Source organism: Cicer arietinum, chromosome 7, assembly GCF_000331145.2.
Source record: "Cicer arietinum cultivar CDC Frontier isolate Library 1 chromosome 7, Cicar.CDCFrontier_v2.0, whole genome shotgun sequence".
Taxonomy (NCBI): Eukaryota; Viridiplantae; Streptophyta; class Magnoliopsida; order Fabales; family Fabaceae; genus Cicer; species Cicer arietinum.
This window is the reverse complement of record NC_021166.2, coordinates 50,412,802-50,438,882: the sequence shown is the minus strand read 5'-3', so window position 1 is coordinate 50,438,882 and position 26,081 is coordinate 50,412,802. Positions and strand designations below refer to the sequence as shown.

Genomic DNA, 26,081 nt, shown 5'->3' with positions numbered 1-26,081 from the left:
ACTCAATTTATTTGTTAAGTATATTTTCTATATGTTTTGTAACTCTGTTTCTAGACCCATGTATATATACTTTGACTTTTTCCTTCAATAATAAGGAAGGAAATAGTTTCGCCTACCTTCTCTTCGTAACAACTAGGGTTGTATGTGGGTCGGTATGGGTTGAATTTGGTCAAAATCGAAACTCAAAACCAAGGGAGCACTAAGTTGGGTATGGTAAATAACAAATCATAATTAACCCCTAATTAATACTAACTTATAAATAATTAGTTACAAGCAAACATAACTATTTTTAAGTTTTGTTTTAAAAAAACTTTTCTTAATTTTTATATTGTTCTACATAAAATAACTTTTAATAAGACAATAGTACAATTAAATTAATTATGGATTGAGATATTCTCCATTCATATTTTGAAATCAACAAGAAAGTAAAAAACACGTTAACGATACACATAAATATTGAAGAAGCAGATGAAAAGTTATCTAACAAAAAACTTAATTCTAACAATCAAATTAATTTCTTTCACATATGGTTAACAATCAAGAATAATGTAAGATCCACAATCTTTAATCTCATTGATCTTCGTAAAAATATATTTGTTGATATTCGGTCATATCGACTATATGTGGTCTCTGACATGACCGATTAAACTATATGATGGCAACTCACGTGTAAGGCTAAGATAGTGTTGAATTTGATGATAGTTTCATAAGTCTTTTATTTAAAATAAAGTATCGACTAAATAAGTCATTCTCACACATTTTAATAATAAAAAGTACAAATTTGAAACAACTAAAAACGAAGCAAAGAGACATTGAAACCAGGGACGGCCCAACACGTTAGGAGGCCTAAAGCGAAATTATTAGATAAGGCCTTTTCAAAATTTAATAAATAAATTATTAATATTTTATTTAATAATTATATAAATTTTGTTTAACAAAATTAATGACATTTTCAAATCTATTTTCTTTATATTTTTCAAATAGTGAAATAAGACATTTTAAAGAAAAGAATGTGTATAGTAACTCATGTTAACAATATGTTCACTATTTATTTCTCATATTAATGATGTACTCACCTTTTATCTCATGATTATTCAATTTATAATTAATATTTCTCTCATCTCTATTGTTTTAATTAACCAATTTAGTTGTACTGTGAGATAAGTATTATATAATTTGTAATAAAAACAAAATATTTTATTTAATTTATATAAAATTTTATCAAAATTAGTTTTAAAAATATTAAAATCTGAAGCCTTTTTCATAGATAAAAAAATATTTGAAGCCTCTCTTTTAGTAAAAAATTTTGTTTTTTAAGGAGGCCGCACTTTACCCTTGGACCGGCTCATTTGTCGACGAATAACACAATGTCACACTCGAACGATGAAATTATAAAATAATACAAATGAAAAAAAAACAAAATATATATAACAAAAATCACTTATTTTAATAAAAGAAATATTAAAATACGTTTGAAAGTGATTTCAGAAAGAAACAAAAATTGTAAATCACCCAATAATTCTAATTTCTAAATAACATATAGAAAAACCATTCTCTAAACTTTCCTCAGTTAATTCTCAATTGTCATGTTAAAAAAAATTGTTTTTTTATAAAATTATGTTTTTTCCAAAAAAAAGTTGTTTATCTTTATTAAAAAAAAAAATCAATTTCACGTCAGCCACTTCAAGTTCTAACCTTTCGAACAAAAAACAAAAAAAAAACAAACCTCAGTTGGAAACGAACACTACCCTAATCTCCATCTTCCCTTCTCTCTTCATTCCCACACCGATCAAAATACACTGCAATTCAATTCAATTCAATTCAAGTTAAACGATTCTCCATTTTCAATTTCACTTTCCATTACTCATTCTCCCAAACGTCTAATTTTCCCCTTTTTCATGCCATTTTTCTTTCATTTTCTCGTGAACCAAACAGAATATCACATGCTGATTTTTCATTTTTTTCAGGTGAAGGAGTGAATCAGAAATGGCGAGTGCTGTGGATGCATCTGGAAACCCGATCCCAACATCGGCGGTGTTGATGGCATCCTCGAAGCACATTGGGATAAGGTGCTATGCTGAGAATTTGGAGTTTCTCAAATGTAAGAAGAAGGATCAAAATCCTGAAAAGTGTCTCGATAAAGGCCGTGATGTTACTCGATGTGTCCTTGGACTGTGAGTTTCCTCTTCTTCTCTTTTATTTTTAATTTTAAAAATGTTACCTTTGCTTAATTTTCTTGATTTCGTGCGGTGTTTGATGAAATATTTTTTAGATTGTTTTTAACTGATGGATGTTTTGTTGATTTGAATTTTTTTCATTGGTTGAACAAAATTGAGGTGGCTAGAGTTGCAATGAGATTTATGGATTTAATTTATGTTATGATATCAATAAGCTGAGGTAGGTTTTATTTTTATATGTCAATGTATGTATTGTGATATTTTAGATCAAATTTTATTCTAAGACACTTAAGAGCCATTTCTGTATTTGAAAGCTGATCTCAGTCTTATCAGTAGCGGATTGTGGAATATAGAAGAACACCAAATACTTGCTGTGTGAAATAGAAGATAGCGTTGTAGGCAAACACAGAAGCGGTATAGTCGTTGAAATAAGTCAATTATATATATTTATAATGGAAGCAAAACATATCTTTTATATATTGAAAGGTTTACGTATTATGGTGAATATAAGAGCAATACTCACTGACTCTTCAGTTTTTATGTTATAAAAATAGGTCTTGTTTGGCTCAAATGCAGATTCTGCAGTTTCATTATTTTTTTAAAACCCCTAAAATTATCTTTTTTTCTGCTATCAGCTAGCAGAAACTGGAATAGTTGCCGCTATTGCCCTAATAGAGAAACTAGGATAGCGTTGCGGTTTTCATAGCGGATTCATCAAAATTCGTTAAGCAATAGCTCTATAGTGCTGCTAATTGACAACACTGGCTGATATTCTGTTTTTATTTTAATATTTTGGACTATTTATTGAATTGACCGTTTTGGTGTGGGACCTTAGCTCTGTTAGGCATTCATCAAGCATGGTATTATTTAGAAAATGTTAAATAGGCGAAACCTTTTTACCCTTGAATCTAACTGAATTATGTCAAAATTATGGCATTTTTTTCCCATTGCATGGCATTGCCATTGTTGATTTATTTATTGACAGAAAGTAGATACTGAATACCTTGGTTAGGGATGCTGACAAATTTAATCTTCATTAAGTCTATATTTTGTTTGCAATTGTTGCCGGTAAAATTTCTTCCAGTTCTTTTTTGAAAAAAGACATATCTTAAGCAAATTAATTTTAGCAAGCTTCTAATTTAATATAGTTCTGAATAGCTGGAACAGTTCCAATTTAATAATTCCTAATTGATGATTATTTGAATATTTATTCAGTATTCACAAATGATGGCGATTTCTTTCTTTTCAAGAAATTTCAATTTTCAAATGAAAACACAGTTTTATAATACTACTCCATACTGCTGTCGGCATATTTAAATTTTAACCAGAAATTCAATATGTCGACAGTGATGAGTTTTGTCAGAGTGTACTGATTTGAATTTTTCAGTTCAGGATGAACCTTGGATTTGAATACTAACCGAGCTGCTTCGAAGGGTACTTCTGCGTTTATAGAAACAAAAAGTGATTTAGTACTTCAGTATTTTTTATTGTTATTATATGTTCATTGTTTTGAAAATGGAGGAATAAAAAATTGAGTTGTCTACCTTATAAGTTTCTTTCAATTAAGGTACCTAGGGTGGACTGATGAAGATTTAACTTCCCATCTTCCTGTAGTGCCCATTTATCTGGTTTCTGAGGAATATTTAAGAATAAGTATACCTGTCCCTTTTAGCCATGAAAATATGTCAATGTATCGTATACCCTTTTGTCTTGTTTCCTTCTATTTGTCTACTTGATAATTGGATATGTAGAACGGCGATAATTCAGTTGATATTAGCATTATTGCATTAGAAACCAATGGATCTGTCCTTTTGCTTTTAATTTCCATGTTTATATCCGAACTTAGAGTGTTTATATCCATTCTTATATATATTAAATTTGAGTCCTCATTCTTGAATCTTAAGAAACCATGTCATACTCTAATCTCACAAAGTCAGGTGTCTTCTACATATTGTAACATGTTTCTTGTTCTTCATATTTAAGTCAAAAATCAAATAAATATGAATGCCCTTTTTAGTGGTTATTGTGTCGATATTAATTTACTGTATGTCTTTAATCAATATTAAAATTTCTTCAATCAATCAACACTAAATCAAATGAAATATTTACAATTTATCACTATATTTAATAATCTTGTGGATTCTCATCCTTGTTTATTGCGTATTTCAACCTCTTATCACCAAATTCATGGATCCTAATAAGTCATCACTAAGCTCTTGTATCACCTATGAAACACATACACCACTAAGATTAGGTGTGTCCTAGTGTGTGACACGTATTGGTGTCCAACACCCATATGACACGTATCAGACTACTCAAACAAGTGTCCCAAAAACAATGTTTTTTTCTTTGCTTCGACACACCTTAGACACTCCTTGAACACTTCTCAAGACAGTTCAATGGGGGTTAATGATGTGTTAAAGTAGAGATGATCAATAAAGGGTTGATGACATTAAATTTGGTTACATCATTTTTAACTTTTCAATATAATAGACGGATAAATGAAGGTGAAAAACTATCATATTTTGTTTAAGAACTTTTTTGTAATAAAGTATATTGCTCAATTTAAATCTTTTATAGATTATGTTCATATTTTATTTGATTATAATAAATAAATAAATAAATAAATAATTATATATGTATCGGTGTTCTGTATTTTTTGAAAGTGGCGGTGTCTGTGTTGTGACAGGTGTCAGTATTGGAGTCTGTGCTTTATAGTGTATCACTAAACCCTAGTTTTTCAGCTATTGAAAGATTCAAAGACATTATAAAAAAAATTACTGGATAATGACTCCTTGGACTTTGAGAGGAAGCATCATTTCTCGATTGTTTTGTTAGAAGGGAAAATTTTATTGCAATTATCACTGCTAGATGCGTTGCCTTTTACAAATAATGTAATTTCAACATAACTGTACTTGTGTGCATAAAGATGCATACACTTTTTTATGATTAAAGTTGTTTTCTAATACACATAATTTTTGTTATGATTTGTTTGATGTTATGGTTGAGTTTACAAAGTATTTACTGCTTTCTATGATTGTTTGAAGCATTTGTTTTTACACACACCTGATTTTCTTCTCAAGAATTTCTTAATGATAGTAATTAAATCCTTGTTCTGCAGTCTCAAGGATCTACACCAAAAGTGCACAAAGGAGATGGACGATTACGTTGGTTGCATGTACTACCATACAAATGAATTCGACTTGTGTCGCAAAGAGCAGGAAGCATTTGAGAAAAAATGTTCTTTGGAATGAAATCATGGGCACTGCTATTGTTGAAAATAATATGACAGGCAATTTGGAGTGAGCAAATGCATGCGCCTGTTTCACAAATTCATTTGATCTTGTCTGTTTTGTATGAATCTTTACCTTTGACTATGTTGGTCATCTAATTGCTTCTGGAGAAATGCATCAAGCAGGACTAAACAAATCCTTTTCAAAGATAAAATAACTTACAAGAAATTTTGAAGTTGGAACATGCTTGTAATTTAATTGTGTTCAAAATGCACCTTTATTGTGCTTTAGATAAAATGAAGATAGCATGTCAAACTACAGTTATGATGCTTTTGTTAGTTTGTGCAAATAGGCCTGTGTTGCAAAATCAGTTTTCTGGCACAGAATTGTGCATTGTACGTGAAGCTATGCTTTGGTGAGTTTGTCAATGTCAAGAAGGTATGTTATTCACTGAGCTATTAATGTCGAAAAGGTATAAACATTCATTCAAAGTAGTATATATATACTGACAAAGTTTTACATTCTCGACATTAACAAACTCGTGAATAACACAACACTGACAAAGTTTTACATTCTCGACATTAACAAACTCGTGAATAACACAACTGCTCAAGCAATAACCTTAATAAGTATATAGTAGCCGTTAATGTCAAGAAGGTATAAATGAACATGTAATTCAAAGTCAAGCAAACCTTACTAGTAAAATATTTTAATGATGCCATCTAATATATCACATATATCATCAAATTATTCACGAGTTGTTAATGTCAAGAAGGTATAAATGAACATGTCATTCAAATAATAAGATATCGGTTTTAGCTTCTTATTATACTGAGTTGAACTTTGGAACTGTTTCTTGATGATTACTTGCCAATTTTATTTTTAGTACAAAATAAAGAAATTTCATATATTTAGTCAAATAAACAAACACTAGCTTGAAATTAAGTTCAATTATTTTATATTTTGTGACTAAAATGATATTCATTCATTCAAAATACTAGATATTACATCAACGGAGAATCATTCAATTCAAAATCGCTAAAAACGAAATGATGAATCTATGAACATACTCACAACATTTAAGTTAATAGCATCAAAATGTCTACCGATGCGACAAAACCTACAAATATGAAAAAATTAAAGTGTTCAGAATATCTATGTCTCACAAGTTGGAACATTGAAGATGTCAAAGTCATTGACTGAATTTGCACTGAATTGATCGAAATTAATTTCTTAATATGAACCAAACAAACACCGCTACAAGACATAAAATCAAAACAACATTCCGCCAAGATGACAAACAGAAACAACACTAAACTAAGACGGCAAAATCACGAAAAAAACACAAGAATAATTAAAGTGTAGAATATACCTATTTAGATATAAAAGAAGAAAAATATGATTTAAAATGATGATTTCTGACCAAATATTGGCCTTAAATCACACTCTTGAGTAAAGAAATATGAAATATAATCTAAGAAGGATATTAAGGAGCAACAACTATTAGGTTAATTGCATCAGTGACGACTGCTAATCTCAATTATTAAATGAGTTAAATTTGAACATGATCACGAGTAATTTGATTATAGTACTACTATATACTTACTAAGGTTATCACCTATCGACCCAAAATAATAATCATAATCTCCAAACTTAAAATTGCAATAAGTGTGATTCTCAAAAGATCAAAAAATTCAATTTAAAAGAAAGAAGATTATTTTCTTAAACGTAGTAAAATATAGAAATAAAAAAATACAATAATAAATAAATAAAAGATAACTAACCCAAACTCAAACTTTACACTTTTCAATAGGTCAACCTTAATTTTAGTCTATAATTAGATTCATTAAATAAATGTGCCAGTAATTTTTTATAAGTCAAACTCATGATTCAAGTATTTCATTCAGTTTGCTTTGTTTACATTCTAGCTGTCTTCAATATTTTACGGATGTCCTCCCTTTATAATAGAAGTAATTCTCGACCTAGTAGTGTAAATATTGAACACATCTTTACTCGTAATTTCATTAATAGTATCTTAAACTAAGCAAAGTGTAATTTCATCAAGTGGTTTCGTGGTGTAGTTGGTTATCACGTCAGTCTAACACACTGAAGGTCTCCGGTTCGAGTCCGGGCGAAGCCAATATTTTTTCATTGTAATGTTGTTCATTTAATTTTAGATTTATTTTATGGATGAAAGAAAAAGCAAAAAATGATTGTATTGTCTAAGTTGTCCTACATGAGAACTTTAAGATTAAATATAGTATAATCAAAATTTGCCTATATTTAAGACCACAAACATATTATTTTTTGTGTTGTTTATATTCAAGATAAAATAGAGTATGTAATATTATGTACTATATAAAAAAATTACACTTTGCCATAGTTAACTAATTTTTTGAAAGAGTAGGTTGCGAGTTTGACACGTGAAGTGATTGAAGGAACTAAAATATCACTAGAAGGGGATTGAATAGAGATATTGTTATTTTAAAATGTCTGATTGACTATTTTAAAAATTGTATCTTCTGTGAGAGAATGAATTGCAATTTCAATGAGGATGAATATAAGAAACATAAAAACTTAAAGTAAGTAAAGATGACACATTTGATTTATACTTGTTCATCTAAATTGAGTTACGTCTAGTTCTTCACAAACTTGTGAGTTTTACTATAGTTCAAAATTACTTGTCCTCTAAAGGGATATTTTCTTTTTTGTGTTTGTTTTCCAACCTCACCAGGCTTACACTATTTTTCTTTTGGAATTACAACTATTACAAAGTTTATAAGTACTTGAAATATACAGATTTAGTGATTTGTGATGAGAGTATGATTCTTTCTCTTTTGCAAAACTTTCTAAGAGGATGCTCTAACAGATATAGTTAAAGACTGTAGAAAGTGCAAAGAGAGGATGAGATTGCTCTTCTTAGCTTTGAGTATTTCTCTTTTGTATGAGTAGTTGTGTGTTTAATGATGAAGAGTTCTATTCTTTTTATAAAGGTCATGAGGCTCCATCCATGAAGAAAAGTGTAAAGTGATCGTTAGAGATTTGTTTAATTGTCCATGGTCATTAATCTGATTCACCAAAATGTCATTCAACTGTCCTTGTAGTGCAAGAGCTTGGGAGGATGAGTTTGTAGTTTGTCCTCATATAGGAGGTTTGATTTTTCCATAAGTTAGCACATGACTTGTACTTTTGGCTTTTTCCTTTTCCAGTAGTTGTAGGGTCTTCTTGCCTTTCTTGTCAAGTGCACACTTTTTCGTACTATGGTACTTTTGGACTTTTCCTATGTAAGAGGATGAATGACACTAATAGTTTATCATTTCATTTGTTCATATTCTGTCTTGGATCCTCTTGATTTGTTTATTCATTTACTGTTTGTCTTCAGGTACAAGTTTACCTTCATTTTAATTTTCCGTGGATTCATCTTTTTTGTGATATTGTATATCCTCTTATCTTAGAGGTTAAAGATTTATCCTTTATTTTTTTATCATCTAGCTTAGAGGACGTATCAGATTCACTTCTTTTGATGTGATGAGTAATTTTCTTTCTTAATTTAGATAGACTCAAGAGCACATATTAGATAATTAGGATAATCATAATCTTTGAAATAATTTTGTTATTATTAAAACAGTTTAGTGAGCTTTTGTCTCAATAATGATATTCTTGCAACTTTTTTATATTTTCTTGAACAAGATATAAATTAAAATTTCAAATAAAAATAAAAAATTGGAACTGTATTTTTCTTCCTAAAAAACAACTATGTTAATCACCGAACCAATTTCAATTTTATTTTTTAAACTCTACTATGTTGAGACATAATCCCTTAATATAGATGTTTTAATAATAATATACTTTAATTAGACAAATATCTAATTAATTATAATTTTATTAAGTGATCTAATATGTGTTTTTCAGTGTATTAATCATAAGATAAATTTTTGAAAAGCTTAAACAAGGAATTGGAACATACTCATTTGTGAGTACGTTCATCATCTTCAAAACTGAAAGTGTTAATCACCAATTTCATTAATTGAAGAACTCATGATATGCATTGATGACAATCAAGACTTCAATGAAAAAAGGAATATAACTTTTATTATTCAAACAAAAAGAATGTGGATCACAATAGAAAAGAACATTCTCATATAATACAAAAAAAAAAAACAAAAGCAATATTTTGAAATGAACAACATTGTCCGCAAGTGCAAAGGCAAAACCACTTTTTATGAAGATTTGATTATGTTTTTTAAGTCATACTCATGCATGTTCTTCAGAGTTGTGGACATTCAACATAAGGACGCTGAGAAGAGAATATTATGCAATGCAAGTACAATGAATGGTTCATTGCAAGTTTACACATCTTACTCTACAGCTCATAGCAGGCCGTTTCAAGTTCTTAAGAGGATAATCAAACTTATATATCATGTTCATTATAGAAGATGATGTTTTCATACTGATGAGGACGTCTTCATACAAGGCAGAAAGTGATCATAAATATCTTCAAATAAGAAGTTGATTACTCGATTATTTAAATGAGTTATTTTAAATTTTACATGTTTAACATTAACCTCTCGCGAATAGATTGATTGTATATACAACATAGTACTAAGTACTTACTAAAGTTATAGCTTTGAGTTAATAAAAAGGTTATAACTTTTTAACTTAAAACTCCAAAAGAACAATCACTAAGCTCAAAATAAATTGATGATATTGGGAAAAATGTTTCGAATGAGACTATTCTACCAATAAGTGAAGATGATATGATTTATTAGCCTGTCATTAACATTTGAAAAGTGTCTAGAACTTTATTAAAAATTAAGAGTGTTGAAGTTAATTTTGAAGTTTTTCTAGTGTAGTATTTAACAAGATATAAATTTATTACCATCAAATTAAAGTATTTTGTTGAAAATGTAAATTTATTTGTAAATATTTAATAAATTCTAATGTTTTCTTTATTTTGGAGTGAGTCATCATTCTCTTATATACAAATTTTTTTTATAAAAAAAAATTATAAATCTTTTATTTATTAAATTATTAGAAATTAGAATATAAACTTTATCAAATAAAAAAAATCATAATATGAAAGTCTAATTTTTTTTTTTTAAATTTGTAAGACCCGTTTATATTATTCAATCAAACAAGTTCAAGCTTTGCACTCTTTAATAAGTTAAACTCAAACTGGTAAAAAGTAAAAAAAACTCAAATTTTTAGTTAAACTCATTTAAATCGATGTATCATCTTTGAGTCACATGTTGTTTTAATAAGTCAAATTCAATATCCACATATTTGACTCATATATTTTTTATTAATGTAAATACTAAATATTGGTTATAATAAAAAAAAAAAAAGAACGTGAAAGAGCTAATTGCATAGTATAAAATAACGCAAAATGGAGTAGTATCATAATTGGTTTCGTGGTGTAGTTGGTTATCACGTCAGTCTAACACACTGAAGGTCTCCGGTTCGAGTCCGGGCGAAGCCAATCTTTTTTCATTTTCATCATATTTAACAATTGTGTTTAGTATTTAATTTTTGTGTGTCTAATTCTTACAATCACATTAGAACCATAAATAATATTTTTGATTTATTCTTCAAAAAAATTTATCTACATTTGTACGGAAATTGAGTTATAAAAAATTAATTTTAATTAAATATAATTTGATTGTTTATTTAATGAAAATAGAATTTAATTATTAAAAAAATATAAAATACAATTAAATTTAACATTAAAATAAGCGTAGAGATGATGCTTTTGAGTTGTCCATTTTTGTCGACACAGAAAATCCACATGTACTCGGTGTACATATTAGGAACAACATAAATTTCAGTGTAGCATTGTAGAGGTAATAAGTACTATCTTCATTCTTTAATATAAACAAAACTCAAAGTGTATTTAAACAACTGTTCACTACACACATAATTTATCTAAGTTTGCAGATAGGTTAACTTGTTCATATTAACACAAAACAAAACATGTTTCAAGAAATGAAACAAAACTATTTAGAAAGAAACATAGCTACACTCATTGATGGTATCAGTGATGGTAGTACTAGTATCAGTGTCACTGCAGCTACCACTTTTCTCATTACATTTTATGAAAGGTTCACTTTCTGGTACCGACATCGAAAGCTTTGTGTTTGGAATTGTACAGTATGCTTTCTGAATGTTGGTTGCGGCCGAAGGGTAAGGCAAACGAGCAATGGTAACTTCAGAAGTAATAGTAGCTGTAGTAGCAGCGCCAGTGGCAGAGGGAGGAGATTCGTTGTTTGTAAAACGCCTTTTAGCGCCTCTATGCATATGTGTTGCACAATACTTCTGACCAGGAAGAACCGCGCTCTTGCATCGCCACTTTTTACCGTCTGTTCTTCGGCATCTACCGGGTTCAGGTTCTACTGTACTGTTGTTGCTGTGGTTGAGATATGAAGCATTGCAACCAGAAACTGAAAAATGACAGCAGAAAATGAGCAACAATACTCTATCAGCTTTTAAAATTGAAAAGTTCACCCTCAAATTTAGTAATATGACATTGACATATAAAAGAGATGAATAAACTCTTATTCTTAATAACCGTGAATCATTTTGTTGTTGTTGTTTATATTCGAAACCAGAGGGAGGGAGTAGTTTCTTATACCAAAATGTACTCACCAATCTCATTAGTCTTAAAAATTAAAATGAATATCAATACAAGTAAATCGTTCAATGTGTCTTTTGCATAATACTACTTAAAGTTGCATATTTTTTCCAACAAATGAACCAAACTATAAAAATTTCCAACACATCCAGCCCGACCTCCCCGTCCTTTGTTCCTCGAATGACACAATCCTTGGATGCCTTAATGCAAGGCCGACCACTTAGGCACCTCTGCCATCCCACAACTCAAGACTATTTCTAGCCGGTTTGCCTATGGTGCACAAACTCACACTTTGTCTATACAGTAAAACACACCTATGCAATTCTCTAATCCCATGAAAAATAAAAATAAAAACACTAAAATTTGCTGCAACACCACCAACATATTACCTTGAAGAACACTCTTTGGGGAGAAGCCTATTCCAGTAGAGACACCATTACCTTCACAAGAAATGCTTCCTTTCCTACGACTTTTAATACTAGTGTCGTTGCCAATACAACCCTTCGTCTGTTCATCTTGCTTGCACACATAATCACGACTTGTATTATCTGAAGTAACAGATTCCGTGCTGCCGAAAGTAGTCACCTTAGGTTTAACAGCAGAGGCCAAAGTGGAACAAGGATTCACCACAGCAGAAAAGGAAGTGTGATAGTTATCAGAATCTATGACATTTCTCGACCGATTACAATCCGAAGAGGTATTTACGACACAGAAGCTTCTTGATGGAGTGTATGAGAATGTGTCACTATGTTGAATGACCAGAGAGTTTTCATGTGACTTGCTACTAGGCTTTGTTGTTGTCAAACAAGAGTTAACTTGAGCTGTTTCCACGAGCTTTCTTGAACGGTTACGACCTCTATGCATGTGGCGTTCGCAATACTTCTGATTAGGTAATGTGTTCTTACTGCACCTCCATTTCTTTCCATCGGTTCTTCTACATCTTTGTGGTTCTGAATCCACCATAGTCGCATAATCAGAACCAAGACGAGTGCACTCTGCAATAGAAAGAAATGAACCGAAAAAATGGGAAAAAAGAACCATTATTATCTTACAATTGCATAATCAAGAGACATTTTTAGCATAAAAATATTTGAAATTCAGGTTACATTTTAACATCTAAAAATCACAAAATGGACCATTAAACTCTATGAAACACTGACTCAAACATTAGACAAGAAACTGATATGTAAATACTAGTAATATTTTCAAAAATGAAAGTGATTGAATGTAACCAACCATATTTTGGTCTGAAGTGTTTGTGCTACATAGCTTACACTAATTAAACTCACCAGTAAATCCTTTAAGCATTTTCCACAGACGAAATAAAACAAAAGTTAGCCAATAATTAGTTCCAAAAGAAACATAAAATTCATTCCAAGACAGAATCAATCTAGTGATTGAAGACAACGACTCTTCCTCTAATCCACAACAACAAAACATTAAGGTTAAAATGTGCTTATCTATGTACACATATATATATATACATAGTTTGTGCAACAAAAGTTGATGACTGATATTGACCATAATCAAGATTGGTTTTACTCAAATATAATCTCAATTCAACATGTATACTCACTTGATCAAAATTAACAAGCTCAATACACAGGGAGTCATAAGGTCATTTGGGGAGGAACATAAGAATTAGAGTGATAAGAAGGTCATAGGTTTAACTCCACCCCCAACAAAATGAATAATAACTAACTACTAACATTGGCTTAAAAAAACCAAGCTCAATACAATTGCATATCATGTGAGCTACTAGATGATAATATCAGCTAAAAACATACTTTGTGAGTTAATCCTAAAAGGCTAAAACACAATTGCATCAATATCACTATAAAATAATCTTAATCATACAAAAGGGTAATTTCACCACTCCTTCTAAAAATCCAATTAAAGTATTTAATCACAATTTCTTATAATTCACTTATATAACTTTAAATTATTTAAAATTATCAATGCAATCCCAAAATACACTCTTTATAAAAAAGGTGGAAATGCATTAACAATTCCCTACTATATAGTAATTGTATAAATTTGAAAAGGGGAAGACAATTTTTTGTTTTTTTGACAAACCTGACATATTAGTTGGAAATTGGAAACGGCAATGAGAAATAGGAAGGTTATATGCAAAATGGTTAAAGATGAAAACTTGATAATCAAGCTCACGCCTTTGAGCTTCTGTGAACAAACAACACTTGTTGTGGTGACATGTTGTGATCTTCAAAGGGTTTTCTTCCTCTTCCTTCACTACAACAACAACCCTTTTCCCTTCTTCGCCAACTTCACCATTCTCCATGTTAATCTTCTTATGGGACCCACCTCCTAAAAAGACACAATTTATAATTTATAAAGTAAATATAAATATGAAATAAAAAAAATAAAAAGAAAAAGGTAAATTTTTTTGAAGAAAAGATTAGTAAAAAGAGAAGAGAGTGGAATGAAACAAACCATAGGTGTTGTTGTGTGAAGAGGGAACAATTTGAAGAGGTTTAGCTTCCATTGTCACAGTCACATGAAGCTTTTTCTTTTCCTAGTGGCTCTGTTTGTTTCTGATAAAAATGAAAATAAAAATAATTTTCTTTTTTTTTTTAAAGGAAAAAAATGAAAATGAAAATGTAGAAAAAGGAGGCTTAAAAAGCTTAGGTGAGAAGTGAAATTGTGAGAAAGAAAGGTGACAAATGTGAGAGGTTTCTGACACAGCTTATTACGTTTCAAAACTTTGTAGCAGTCGTGACCAGACAAAGTGATATACACAAAAAAACACCATGCTTACGTTATACTCTATTTCACCGTTCAATATTATTAGGCGCGTGACTACATTTCCTTTCTGTCTTTACTCTTTACCTTGTTTTAAAACTAAATTATTAATAATGATATATTTCTTATTTTGTATATTGATTTGTAAATAATTATATTTTAATTAATTAAATGATGACAATCATTTTAATAAATTATATTGGTGGCTATTTGTGGGAAACTAGTAAACGTGCATCTAATTTAAAAGTTGCATATTTTAGTTTCGATATTTTCACATTGAGAAAGCTTTGGGATGTGAGAATGATATGTCTACTAGAATTTCAAATAAGTTATTAGTGTATTATAAATTTTCACCAGATTTTGTACAAAAAATATTTTGAATACACTTACTTAAAAAAATAATATTTTTTATTTAATTAATTGACTGATAAAAATATTTGTTTTGTGTATGGTTAATATAGAAAATTATAATTTTCTTCAAATTTAATCTAAAAGATATTCGAGAGACAAATTACAAATAAAATACACATTTATATTTTATTAATTCGATCTAGTTGGATATAATAATATAACTAACAAAATATTCGTACATGGCTATGGATCACGTATGTGGGTCGTGCGAAGTTGATTATTATACGAAGATAAACAATAGTAAACGAATAAATCATCAATTCAGTCCCTAATTAAGAGTTTATCATTAATTTAGTTCCTAAACTATTAAAACCAACTAAAATGTATTTAAATTATTTCTCCATCCATCAAATTAATCTTTCTAATAACTTTTCAATCTATCTCTACTAAAATCTTAAACTTTTTTAATCATTCAATTTAGTTCTTCTACGTCGCCAACAAGAGTAGTGAGTGTTGAAACAATTTTTAGTTCTTGGTTTATTATATTGTCCAAAAATCAATAAAGACATTAAGTATTTGTCGTATATTTTATATTATAATTTAGAGAAAGTGCAAAAAATCAATACAAATGTTGTCTTTTAAGATGAGTTAGAGTTTAGATAAGAGAATAGATGAAGAGTTTAACAACAAAAAATTGAACCTTGAGGGACTAAAATGTGATTTTTCATGATAATTTCGGAACTATTTTGAAGTATTTTTTATAGTTTAGAGATTACTAAATGTTATTTGACAAAAACAATTAACGGGATGACTAAATAGTTGACCTTTTAGTTGATATTAGTAGTTTACGGACTAAATTGGTAAGAAATTGTTAGTTTTAAGAACTAAATTGATATAAATGACTTTAGAAAGATTCAATGTCACACGAGTAACGTAAAACTCAATGAAATGCCTATTTTATTGGTGTATAGTTATAGTTGTTGCTTACTAAATGTTGCAATCACTGTATATTATATGTTGTGTCTTGCTCACAAATTTTTTTTATTTTAGTACATTATATAATTTTTAGAATAAATTTTTAATAATATATTATAAATTTTCTCATATTGATAAAATATTACAGAGATGCGCTAAAAAATCAAATATGCATTTATTTTTTATTAATTGTCTTGTGAATGACTACTTTAACTATTTAATCACCGATAAATATTTACTTTGTGTATTTTTATATAATAATAAAATTATAAATGATGTATTATAAATTTTTACAAAATTCTATGCATCAAAAACAAAACTTTGTCATATATATAGTTTTTTTTGAGTTAGTCATGTATATACTTTGTACCATAAATTATAATTAATGCATTATAATTTCTTTTACATTTTTATATGTAAGATATTCAATTAACCTGTGAAGAATAGTCTTTTAACTAAATAATTTTATCTAATTAACTTGCAAAAAATATTTATTATACATATATATTTATACAATAAATTATAATTATTGTATTATATTTTCTTCATATTCTTATCTAATAAATATTTAAGAGAAACTATAACAATGAATTATTAATTTATCCTTTTAAGTAGTTGACTCATGAAAAATAATATATTAACTAATTAATCATGACAGACATTCATAATATATATAATTTATATAATTTATATAATGGATTATAGTTAGTATATTGTACACATATTAAAAAGGTGTTTTTATCACATATAGAATCATCTTTATCAAAGAGAAACCTTAAAAAATAATTAAATAACTCAAAAAAAAAGTTCATTATAATTAATATTTTCTCACAACAAAAAGTTGTTGGAAAAAAAAATATGGAATGAAGTAAAAAAAAATTAATTGATTTTTGTTTTCTTTAGAGGGAAGAGAGAGACTCAATTTATATAACTAAAAATTCATTTAAAATCTCTCTCATAACTTTAAATCAAATACCAAATCATCTTCTTTCTCCTTTCTTCCATCAAACATGTCTTTCTTTCTCTTCCCTTTCTTCCCATTCGTTAAACCAAAGCAACCTGTATAATTTATTCTCTTTTTTAATCAAAACTGATTATTATTTAATTCTTAATATATATAATTTATCTATTTAATGTTATCTTCTTTATAATTATCTATAAATATTCAATAAAGACAAAAATAAATTAAATACACATTTATTTATTAATTAATTAATCTGTTAATGATCGTCTTTTAACAAATTGATCAGTGAAAAATATTTATTTGTGTATGATTTGTATAATAAATTATATTAGTATATTACAATTTTCTTCATTTTTATCTAAAAAATATTCAAGAGATTTAATAAAAAAAAATATTCAAAAAACATACACTAATAATCAATTGTATATTTTCTCTTAACTAATTGATTCGTGACTCACTCAGTACCTTTAATTAATTAATTAATGATTAGTATTTGTCTCTGATATGATTTATATATTAAATCATAGTTAGTTGGGATACTTTTATGCACACAATTATATAATTTTTACCTTTAATTAATTAATTAATGATTAGTATTTGTCTCTGATATGATTTATATATTAAATCATAGTTAGTTGGGATACTTTTATGCACACAATTATATAATTTTTTTAAATGATCGACATCAAACATTTTAACTAATTAATCGACATTTCTTTCTTAATGAACTGATTTGTGAATGATCACCTTTTAAATAATTGATCGGTGTCAAACATTTTTCCTATAGATAGTTTAATTATAATTAATATATTAGAATTTTCTTCACAATTTTATATAAAAGATATTCAAAAATACATTAATAATCAAATACACACTTTTATTTTAATTAATTATTCATTGAATAACCATTTTTTTAATTAATTGATCAGTGACTAACCTTTGTTCGTAGATGGTTTTGTACGATAAATAATAGTTTTTCTAATTTAATTTAGAGATACTCAACAAACATATTAATAACGAATAAATATTTTTGATGTTAACTAATTGATATGTGAATCACAATTGTTTAACTAATTAATCAATGACAAATATTTATATAGTATAAGGCTTGATTAATGAAAAGTATTTATTCATGTATAATTTTACAATAAATTATAACTAATATATTACAATTTTCTTCACTGTTATCTAAAAAATATTCAAAAATATATGTTAATAATTAAATGCATTTTTTTTAATTAATTGATGAATTAAATTTAATTAATTGATTAATAATTGGTAAAACAAATTAATTCATTAATCTAATATTTTTTTTGTATATAACTTATATTTGAATTTAATTTATATATATCACTGTTGTAAATAATTTTTATGCTGTTATACAATCATAATCATTAAATATTTGACTTTTATAATAATTTTCTATAAAATTATGTTTATGGTTATAAAAAATTACGATATGACAATTAAATTCTTTATACATTAAATAATAATAATAGTTTCTATTGTATTCACTGTGAATATTTTTCGCTATTGGGAGATATCTAATGAGTTATAATTACCATCCTTACAAGTAAATACATCGAAGGGTATATATATATCACATGTCCATGGTGTTACACCGGAACCATTGAACTTGCTAATACTTGTTACACTCAACTTCTTCTCTTTCGCACGTTATGTTATACTCACTACGAGTACCTTACAAAATCTTCAATGTCCACGAAACACCGTTACAAAGATCATTCAAAACTTGTTTCCAACTACTCGACTCACTCAAACACGACCATGAACACCACCTGTTCGACAATATTCCCCACCCAAATGCTTCCTCAATTAACCATTCCATGCTTAATTTCTTACACAAAAACCTTCCCATTCAAGCTCTTTCGTTACTCAAAAGTCACTTCCACTTTAATTTGCTTCAAAATGTCGATGAGGTGACACTAACATTGTCCTTCAAGGCTTGTATTGTAATGGAGAGTTCAATTTGGGTTCCCAAATACACGGATTCACGGTGTCTACTGGGTTTGTTTCCCGTGTCACCGTGTCGAACTCGCTTATGAAAATATACTGTAAAGCTGGAAAATTCGAATGCGCTTTGCGTGTTTTCGAGAGTTTGAGTCATCCTGATATTGTTTCTTGGAATACTATTCTTTCTGGGTTTGACAAGAGTGTTGATGCATTGAATTTTGCGTGCTTTATGCGTTTAAATGGGATAGTTTTTGATCCTGTGACACTGCTCTTTCCTTTTGTTGGTTTGCAATTGGGTTGCAATTGCATTCTCTTGTAGTTAAATGTGGATTTGGGTGTGAAGCTTTTATAGGGAATGCACTTGTGACGATGTATTATAGGTTAGGGGAGTTAGAAGAGGCTAGGAGAGTGTTTGACAAAATGCCCATAAGAGATTTGGTTTCTTGGAATGCAATGCTCTTGGGGTATGCTCAAGAAGGGAAGTGTTATGGGTTGGGTTGAAAGCTATTTTGTTGTTTGTTAACATGGTGAGACAAGGTATGTTGCTTGACCATGTTTCGTTTACGGGTGCGGTTTCTGCTTGTGGTTATATGAAAATTCATGGTTTGGCTAAAAAAGTTGGCTATGGAACACACGTTGCAGTTTGCAATGTTTTGATTTCGACTTATTCGAAAGGTAATGTTGTTAGAGATGCAAAGGATGTTTTTTGGGTCATGAGTAATTGAAATGTGGTGTCTTGGACGACAATGATTTCTATTGATGAAGATGATGCAGTGTCTCTATTTAATGCTATGAGGTTGATGGTGTGTATCCAAATGATGTTACATTTATATGATTATTGGATGCTATAACAATCAGGAATATGGTGACATAAGGTCTTATGATTCATGGGTTATGCATAAAAATCTGTTTTTCATTGGAACAAAATGTCGTCAATAGCCTTATTACCATGTATGCTAAGTTTGAGTCCATTCAAGAATCAAAGAAGGTTTTTGAGGAGCTTAACTATCAAGGAATAATATCATGGAATTCATTAATTTCAGGGTATGCTCAAAATTGCTTGTATAAAGAAGCTTTACTAACAATTTTGTCTGCAATAAAGGAAATAAAGCCCAACCAATACACATTCGGTAGTGTGTTAAAAACCATTGCTGCAGCCGAGGATATATCTTTGAAACATGGGCAACGTTGCCATTCTCACTTGATCAAACTTGGTTTAAGCACCGACACATTTGTCGCTGGGGCTCTGCTTGATATGTACGACAAGCGTGGGAACATTAACGAGTCTCAAAGAGTATTCAACGAGATGCCTGAAAAAACGTAGTTTTCTTGGACATGAATGATATTTGCCTATGCTCGACATGGAGACTATGAGTCAGGGATGGGTTTATATAAGGAAATGGAGAGGGAAAGTAGCAGTCATGACTCCATCACTTTCCTTTCTGTTTCGGCTGCGTGTTGTAGAAAAGGAATGGTTGATGTAGGCCATAAAATATTTGACTCGATGGTGAGAAAACATTCAATTAAACCAACCCCAGAACATTATTCAATTATGGTGGACATGTTGGGTTGTGTGGGACAGATTCCAGACGGACTTGAACTGTCGGTGTTGCAAAGCTTGCTTGGGTCGTGTAGATTTGATAGATCACTGCAAATTAAGAGAATGAGGGCCCAAAGAGTGGGGCCCACTCAACCAAGTCACACACTTTACACATTCAGTTCCTAGAATGATGGATAGAGGGAATAAATGCTAGTAACAATGTCTCTTATTCTACTGATATTCCATTAAAGAAGGGAAAGTGGGAAAGACAATCAGTTTCAAGAAGGATGAATGAAAGGAATAAAAGCTAATTAATAATATCATTTATTTTATGTTATAAGAATTAGGGAATAGGAAGAGGGGAAAATATTCAGAAAATATTCTAAGGAATAATTAGGAGAATTTTTTCTCTGGTTAGGAGTAATTCTACTCTGGTTTAGGAGTTTTTAAAACTCTGTTTTAGTTCTTTTTCTGCATTTTCATATTTCCAGCATTGTAAGAGCTTCAGAACTCATCAATTCTAGTCAATAAAATTCAGGTTTCTATCAAGATTACATGGGAATGTGGAGATGGCAGAGAGGGTTAATAGTTTGATACAAATGGACCATGCAAGTTCAGGTCCATAGGTGTTGATGGCAAACTTGTATGTTAAGAAAGGGAATTGGGAGAAAGTTGCTCAAGTGAGAAAAGGGATGAGAAGGAGGGGAGTGAAGAAGGAAATTGGATTTAGTTGAGTGGATATTGCAAATGTTGATTCCTTGCATTTGCATGGTTTCTCCTCAGGGGATAAGTCAAACCCTGAGTTTGAGACTATTTGTAGAATGAAATTTTTTCTAGGATTACAAATGATGTTTTCAAAAGATAGTGGAGTGAAGGAAGGTGATCGGTATCAAGAGTTTGAATTGACGAGCCATGGATGGCTAACTTGATCATGTTAATTTTAAAAGAAATTGATGTGTTGAATTGTGTTTAAATTGCGTGATAAATGGGGATTTTTTCCTCTCAATGTACATTCTTTGAAAATTAATGAGAGAGAAGTGACAAATCTTTTAATTATTTTCATTTAATTAAGAATATTTTTGTGAAAAAGTAATTAATACATCTTATAATTTAAAAAGAGTCTAATAAAAAGAGACAAAATTTTCTACAAGAGAATTTTCCATAATGTAGTAATTTAGAAGAAACGACCCTCTTAAATGGATTTCTTTCTATAACTGTGCATGGACATCTTGGTTTACAAAAATATATATACTAATAATGCATATGTGGATGTCACAATTTAGGGTTTGATGCCCTTTTTGCTTTGATATTTCTCAGTATAAATAATCGTTACAACATTTATATCTAATAATTACAAATTAAGAGAATCAAATCAAATCCTGATTTGTCTAACTAATTTTAGGAAAACTGATAAATATAATTATAAATTATTATTTATTTCCTGATTCACATCCCCCCTCAAATTGATGCGGTTGGTCAAGAAGTATCAATTTGCTAACTAGAAACTGATGGCGCGGGCGAGGAACAACTTTGGTAAGAATGTCTGCAACTTGAAACTGAGTATTGATGTGAGGGATGGATATAATCTGATTATCATAGGCCTCACGGATAGAGTGACAATCTACTTCAATATGTTTGGTGCGCTCATGAAAAACAGGATTTGCAACAATTTGAATGACACTTGTATTGTCGGCATAGAGAGATGTCGGCTCTGTTTGAGGGAATCCAAGTTCAGCCAAAAGACAACAAAGCCAAATTATCTCAGAACAAGCAGTAGACATAGCACGATACTCTGATTCTGTAGAGGATTTAGAGACTCTTGCTTGTTTCTTACTTTTCCATGATATCAGTGAAGAACCGAGAAACATGCACCAACCGGTGACTGATCGCCGAGTGTCGGGACACCCTGCCCAATCAGCATCACTATAGGCAATCAATTTGGGAATTGTGCCAATGGGAAAGAAGAGACCTCGTTGAGAGGTACCTAGCAAATAGCGAATTATGCGACGAACTGCTGCCAAGTGAAGGTGGCGAGGAGAGTGCATGAACTGACTTACTTGTTGAACAGCAAATGATATGTCAGGACGAGTAATTGTCAAATAATTAAGACTACCCACAAGTTGTCGATACAATAAGGGATCCGACAATAGATCACCCTCATCGCGGTGATATTTCACATTAACCTCAAGAGGAGTATCTACCGGATTAGCTGATTGTAGGCCCGCCATAGAAATAAGGTCTGTCGCATACTTATGTTGATGAAGAAATATACCCTTTGAGGTAGAATGAACCTCAAGGCCAAGGAAATACTGCAAGTTTCCAAGATCTTTCATATGAAATGCAGTTTGCAATTGATGTTTAAGTTCTTTGATAGATGCCTGGTCAGATCCAGTAATAACCATATCATCAACATAAAGGAGGAGTAGAACAATGCCTGTAGATGTGCGATGAATAAATAAAGAGGAGTCATGTTGACTCTGAATGAAGGAGAAACCAAGTAAAGTGGAACGAAATTTCTCATACCATGCTCTAGGTGCTTGTTTCAAACCATATAAAGAGCGTTTGAGCTTGCACACACCATGAGATGAAGAAAATAGACCTTGAGGAGGAGTCATATAAATATCTTCAGTGAGATCACCGTGAAGAAATGCATTCTTCACATCCATTTGATAAAGAGTCCACCCATTAGAAGCAGCTATAGAGAGTACAGTGCGAACAGTTGTCATTTTGGCTACCGGTGCAAATGTCTCATCATAATCAATTCCATATTCCTGTTTGTTTCCTAAGGCAACCAATCGAGCCTTGTACCGATTCAAGGACCCATCAGAATTCAATTTAATAGAATACACCCATTTACAGCCTATGGGTTTGATATGAGGAGGACAAGAGACAATATCCCATGTGAAATTCTCTTGAAGAGCCTGAAGTTCCTCATTCATTGCTTTTATCCAGCGCACATCTTTAACAGCATGTGAGTAACAAGTAGGAATAGATATGCTAGAGAGAGATGCAGACAAAGAAGCATGTGAGGAATTATATCTGTCTGATGAATATCTATTGGGTGCGCGAGACGCTCTGCTAGAACATCGTGGTGCAACCGCAACAGGATCAGGTGGCGGATCAGGGTCGAGAAGGGGGGTTATAACCTGTTGTTTGTGTTTTCTAACATATACATTTCCTGGTTTAAAACGTTCTATAGATTGAGGCATAGTAGAAAAATTGGGAAGAATAGCAATATCATTCATGGCATGAGAAAGACAGTGAAACATAAATTGATTATCAAAAAATGTTACGTTCCTAGAAATGCGAAAGCGCTGGTTAGAAACATCATAACACACAAAACCCTTATGAGAGTTACTATACCCCATAAATGCGCATTGAGCAGATTGCGCTCCAAGTTTATGTCTTTCAAATGGAGGTAGGTGAACAAAACACACACATCCAAAAGTATGTAAATCACTATAATCAGGCTGAATTTTAAAAAGACGAAAAAAAGGGGAGTCAAGATCAATAACTGTAGAAGGAAGACGATTGATCAGGAAGACAGCTGTGGAAAGAGCCTCCACCCAAAATCGAGATGGTACAGAAGCTTGAAGAAGTAAGGTGCGTGTTACGTCAAGCAAATGACGATTCTTACGTTCTGCTGTTCCATTTTGTTGAGGGGTATTTGGACAAGATCGTTGAGACAAGATATCTTTTTGCTGAATATACTCCTGAAACTCATGAGACATATACTCACCACCAGAGTCAGAGCGAAATTTTTTAACACTTTCTTGAAATTGTGTTTCAACATATGTTAGAAATTTCTTAAACATAGAAAACACTTCAGATTTGGACCGAAGAAAATATATCCAAGTAAAACGACTGTAATCATCAATAAATGTGACAAAATATTTATAGTGAGCATGAAAAGTTACAGGAGACAGTCCCTATACATCACTATGAATCATCTCAAAACACGTGGAAGCACGATGAGCACTAGACGGAAAAGGAAGTGTTTTACTTTTAGCCAATTTGCAAACAGAACATGGCACAGAGGCATTAGAAACAACATTTTTATTTCCCAATAAACCAGTTTTAACTAAATGAGACAACACATTAGAGTTTGGATGACCCAATTTTCTATGCCAATCCTCATAAGAATTCAAAACACTATTACAAGCAAGAGATAAATGATTGAAAATAAATTGAAGTGGAAACAATCTTCCCACTTTAGGCCCCTTCGCGATCACCTTCCCCGACACCTGCTCCTGCACAAGACAACCATCACGAGAAAAATTAACATTACAATTGTTGTCCACCAATTGTCCAACAAACAATAAATTGGAAGCAAGTCCAGGTGATACAAGCACATCCCGAAAATCAGAGTTGATATCACCAACATTAGTGATAGAAATAGTATTACCATCAGCAATTTGAATTTTCTGATTACCATGATAAAAATGTAAATTGTGCAAGAATTTAGAAGAACCCGTCATGTGATTGGATGCACCAGAATCAAGAAACCATGGATTCGAAACATTAGAAGACTTACCCTGAATTCCCAAGGCTGAAAGAGCAGAAAGTACCATTTGTTGAATCATTTCGGGCTGTAGAGCACCACCATTAGAGGCACTAGGAATGGAAGGACCAATTGCAGAGCTCTTAGTGGCATGGAATGCCTGCACAAAATGTTGTGTTGGTCGTGGAGGGCGCGTGGGACAATCAGAGACAATATGACCTTGCTTCTTGCAATAATTACAAAATTTCATATTACAACTACGAGCGACATGTCCAAACTGTTTACACGAGAAACATTGGACTTGTCGCATATCACGACCTTTACCTCGGCTTTGAGCAGCATATGCAACAGGTTCAGAAGTGACAACATCATGAGACATGGTTCCTTGAGTAAAGAGACGTTGTTCCTCTCGGAGAAGTTCACCAACACATGTATCCAAAGAAGGAACAGGATTTCTGTTCAGCAAAGCACCTCTAACAACCTCAAATTCTAGACGAAGTTTCATGAGAAATTGATCCCGCTTGCTAGTGTCGTACACAGCTTGGACATCCGCGAGAGAAGTCTTGGGAACCGCAGCAAATAGAATAGCAGAGTGTTCTGTCCACAAATTCAAAAATTCAGAATAATAATCTTGAATTGACAAATTACCTTGTTTGTAATTGGCTATCTCTAGCTCCAACTGAAAACGTTTGGCCGTATTGTCTTGGTTGTAGATACGCTTCAAATAGTTCCACATTTCTTGACCAGTTGAAAAAGAGCACAAATTATTGATCATATGAGGATCAATAGTATTGAGAATCCAGGAAATAATCTGAGCATCTTGGATTTTCCACGCATCTAAGGCGACTTTCTCTGTCGGTGCCTTAGAAACCCCATCAAGGTGACTCCATAATCCCTTTCCTTTAACATACATTTTGAATTGAAATTCCCAAGCAGCGTAATTCTTACCGGTAAAACGTACACAAAAGTTGTCTTTTT

The 26,081-nt window shown here is 30.8% G+C and overlaps 3 protein-coding genes, 2 non-coding genes and 1 pseudogene across 6 annotated transcripts; 4 read left to right on the top strand and 2 right to left on the bottom strand.

The window, feature by feature from the left end:
• The first annotated feature begins 1,667 nt into the window (after positions 1-1,667).
• On the top strand, positions 1,668-5,730 carry LOC101506253 (NADH dehydrogenase [ubiquinone] 1 alpha subcomplex subunit 8-B). 2 transcript variants are annotated; one of them, XM_004510877.4, is made up of 3 exons: positions 1,668-1,825; positions 1,968-2,174; positions 5,299-5,730. In XM_004510877.4, exons 2-3 carry the CDS (start codon positions 1,987-1,989, stop codon positions 5,429-5,431), a joined length of 321 nt encoding a protein of 106 aa, XP_004510934.1. In that variant the 5' UTR covers positions 1,668-1,825; positions 1,968-1,986; the 3' UTR covers positions 5,432-5,730. The 2 variants fall into 2 exon arrangements, with proteins under 2 accessions (XP_004510934.1, XP_012574220.1); XM_012718766.3 differs by having other exon boundaries at positions 1,694-1,878.
• A 1,746-nt stretch (positions 5,731-7,476) lies between these two features.
• On the top strand, positions 7,477-7,550 carry TRNAV-AAC (transfer RNA valine (anticodon AAC)). The gene has a single exon. It is a non-coding gene; the product is annotated as a tRNA-Val (tRNA).
• A 3,265-nt stretch (positions 7,551-10,815) lies between these two features.
• Positions 10,816-10,889, top strand: TRNAV-AAC (transfer RNA valine (anticodon AAC)). Its single transcript has one exon. It is a non-coding gene; the product is annotated as a tRNA-Val (tRNA).
• Positions 10,890-11,247: 358 nt separating this feature from the next.
• Positions 11,248-14,746, bottom strand: LOC101506579 (growth-regulating factor 9). Its single transcript, XM_004510878.4, has 4 exons — positions 14,490-14,746; positions 14,115-14,363; positions 12,428-13,033; positions 11,248-11,847 (listed from the first exon to the last, which is right to left on the bottom strand). Exons 1-4 carry the CDS (start codon positions 14,539-14,541, stop codon positions 11,408-11,410), a joined length of 1,347 nt encoding a protein of 448 aa, XP_004510935.1. The 5' UTR covers positions 14,542-14,746; the 3' UTR covers positions 11,248-11,407.
• A 3,862-nt stretch (positions 14,747-18,608) lies between these two features.
• LOC101511183 (pentatricopeptide repeat-containing protein At4g32430, mitochondrial-like) lies at positions 18,609-21,658 on the top strand (annotated as a pseudogene).
• A 2,985-nt stretch (positions 21,659-24,643) lies between these two features.
• Positions 24,644-26,016, bottom strand: LOC101511827 (uncharacterized). Its single transcript, XM_027336437.2, has 2 exons — positions 25,137-26,016; positions 24,644-24,852 (listed from the first exon to the last, which is right to left on the bottom strand). Exons 1-2 carry the CDS (start codon positions 26,014-26,016, stop codon positions 24,815-24,817), a joined length of 918 nt encoding a protein of 305 aa, XP_027192238.1. The 3' UTR covers positions 24,644-24,814.
• Positions 26,017-26,081: the final 65 nt, after the last annotated feature.

What these genes read in the sequence shown, in the direction of transcription:
- LOC101511827 (XM_027336437.2), bottom strand. Translation starts at nt 26,016, where the DNA reads ATGTATGTTAAAGGAAAGGGATTATGGAGTCACCTTGATGGGGTTTCT. An exon ending in TTCAGCCTTGGGAATTCAGG is followed by an intron (nt 24,853 to 25,136) that starts GTAAGTCTTCTA and finishes TGTCTTGTGCAG; the next exon opens with GAGCAGGTGTCGGGGAAGGT.
- LOC101506579 (XM_004510878.4), bottom strand. Translation starts at nt 14,541, where the DNA reads ATGGAAGCTAAACCTCTTCAAATTGTTCCCTCTTCACACAACAACACC. An exon ending in TTCACACAACAACACCTATG is followed by an intron (nt 14,364 to 14,489) that starts GTTTGTTTCATT and finishes GTGTCTTTTTAG; the next exon opens with GAGGTGGGTCCCATAAGAAG. An exon ending in CCCAAAGAGTGTTCTTCAAG is followed by an intron (nt 11,848 to 12,427) that starts GTAATATGTTGG and finishes GTCATTTTTCAG; the next exon opens with TTTCTGGTTGCAATGCTTCA.
- LOC101506253 (XM_004510877.4), top strand. Translation starts at nt 1,987, where the DNA reads ATGGCGAGTGCTGTGGATGCATCTGGAAACCCGATCCCAACATCGGCG. An exon ending in ACTCGATGTGTCCTTGGACT is followed by an intron (nt 2,175 to 5,298) that starts GTGAGTTTCCTC and finishes CTTGTTCTGCAG; the next exon opens with TCTCAAGGATCTACACCAAA.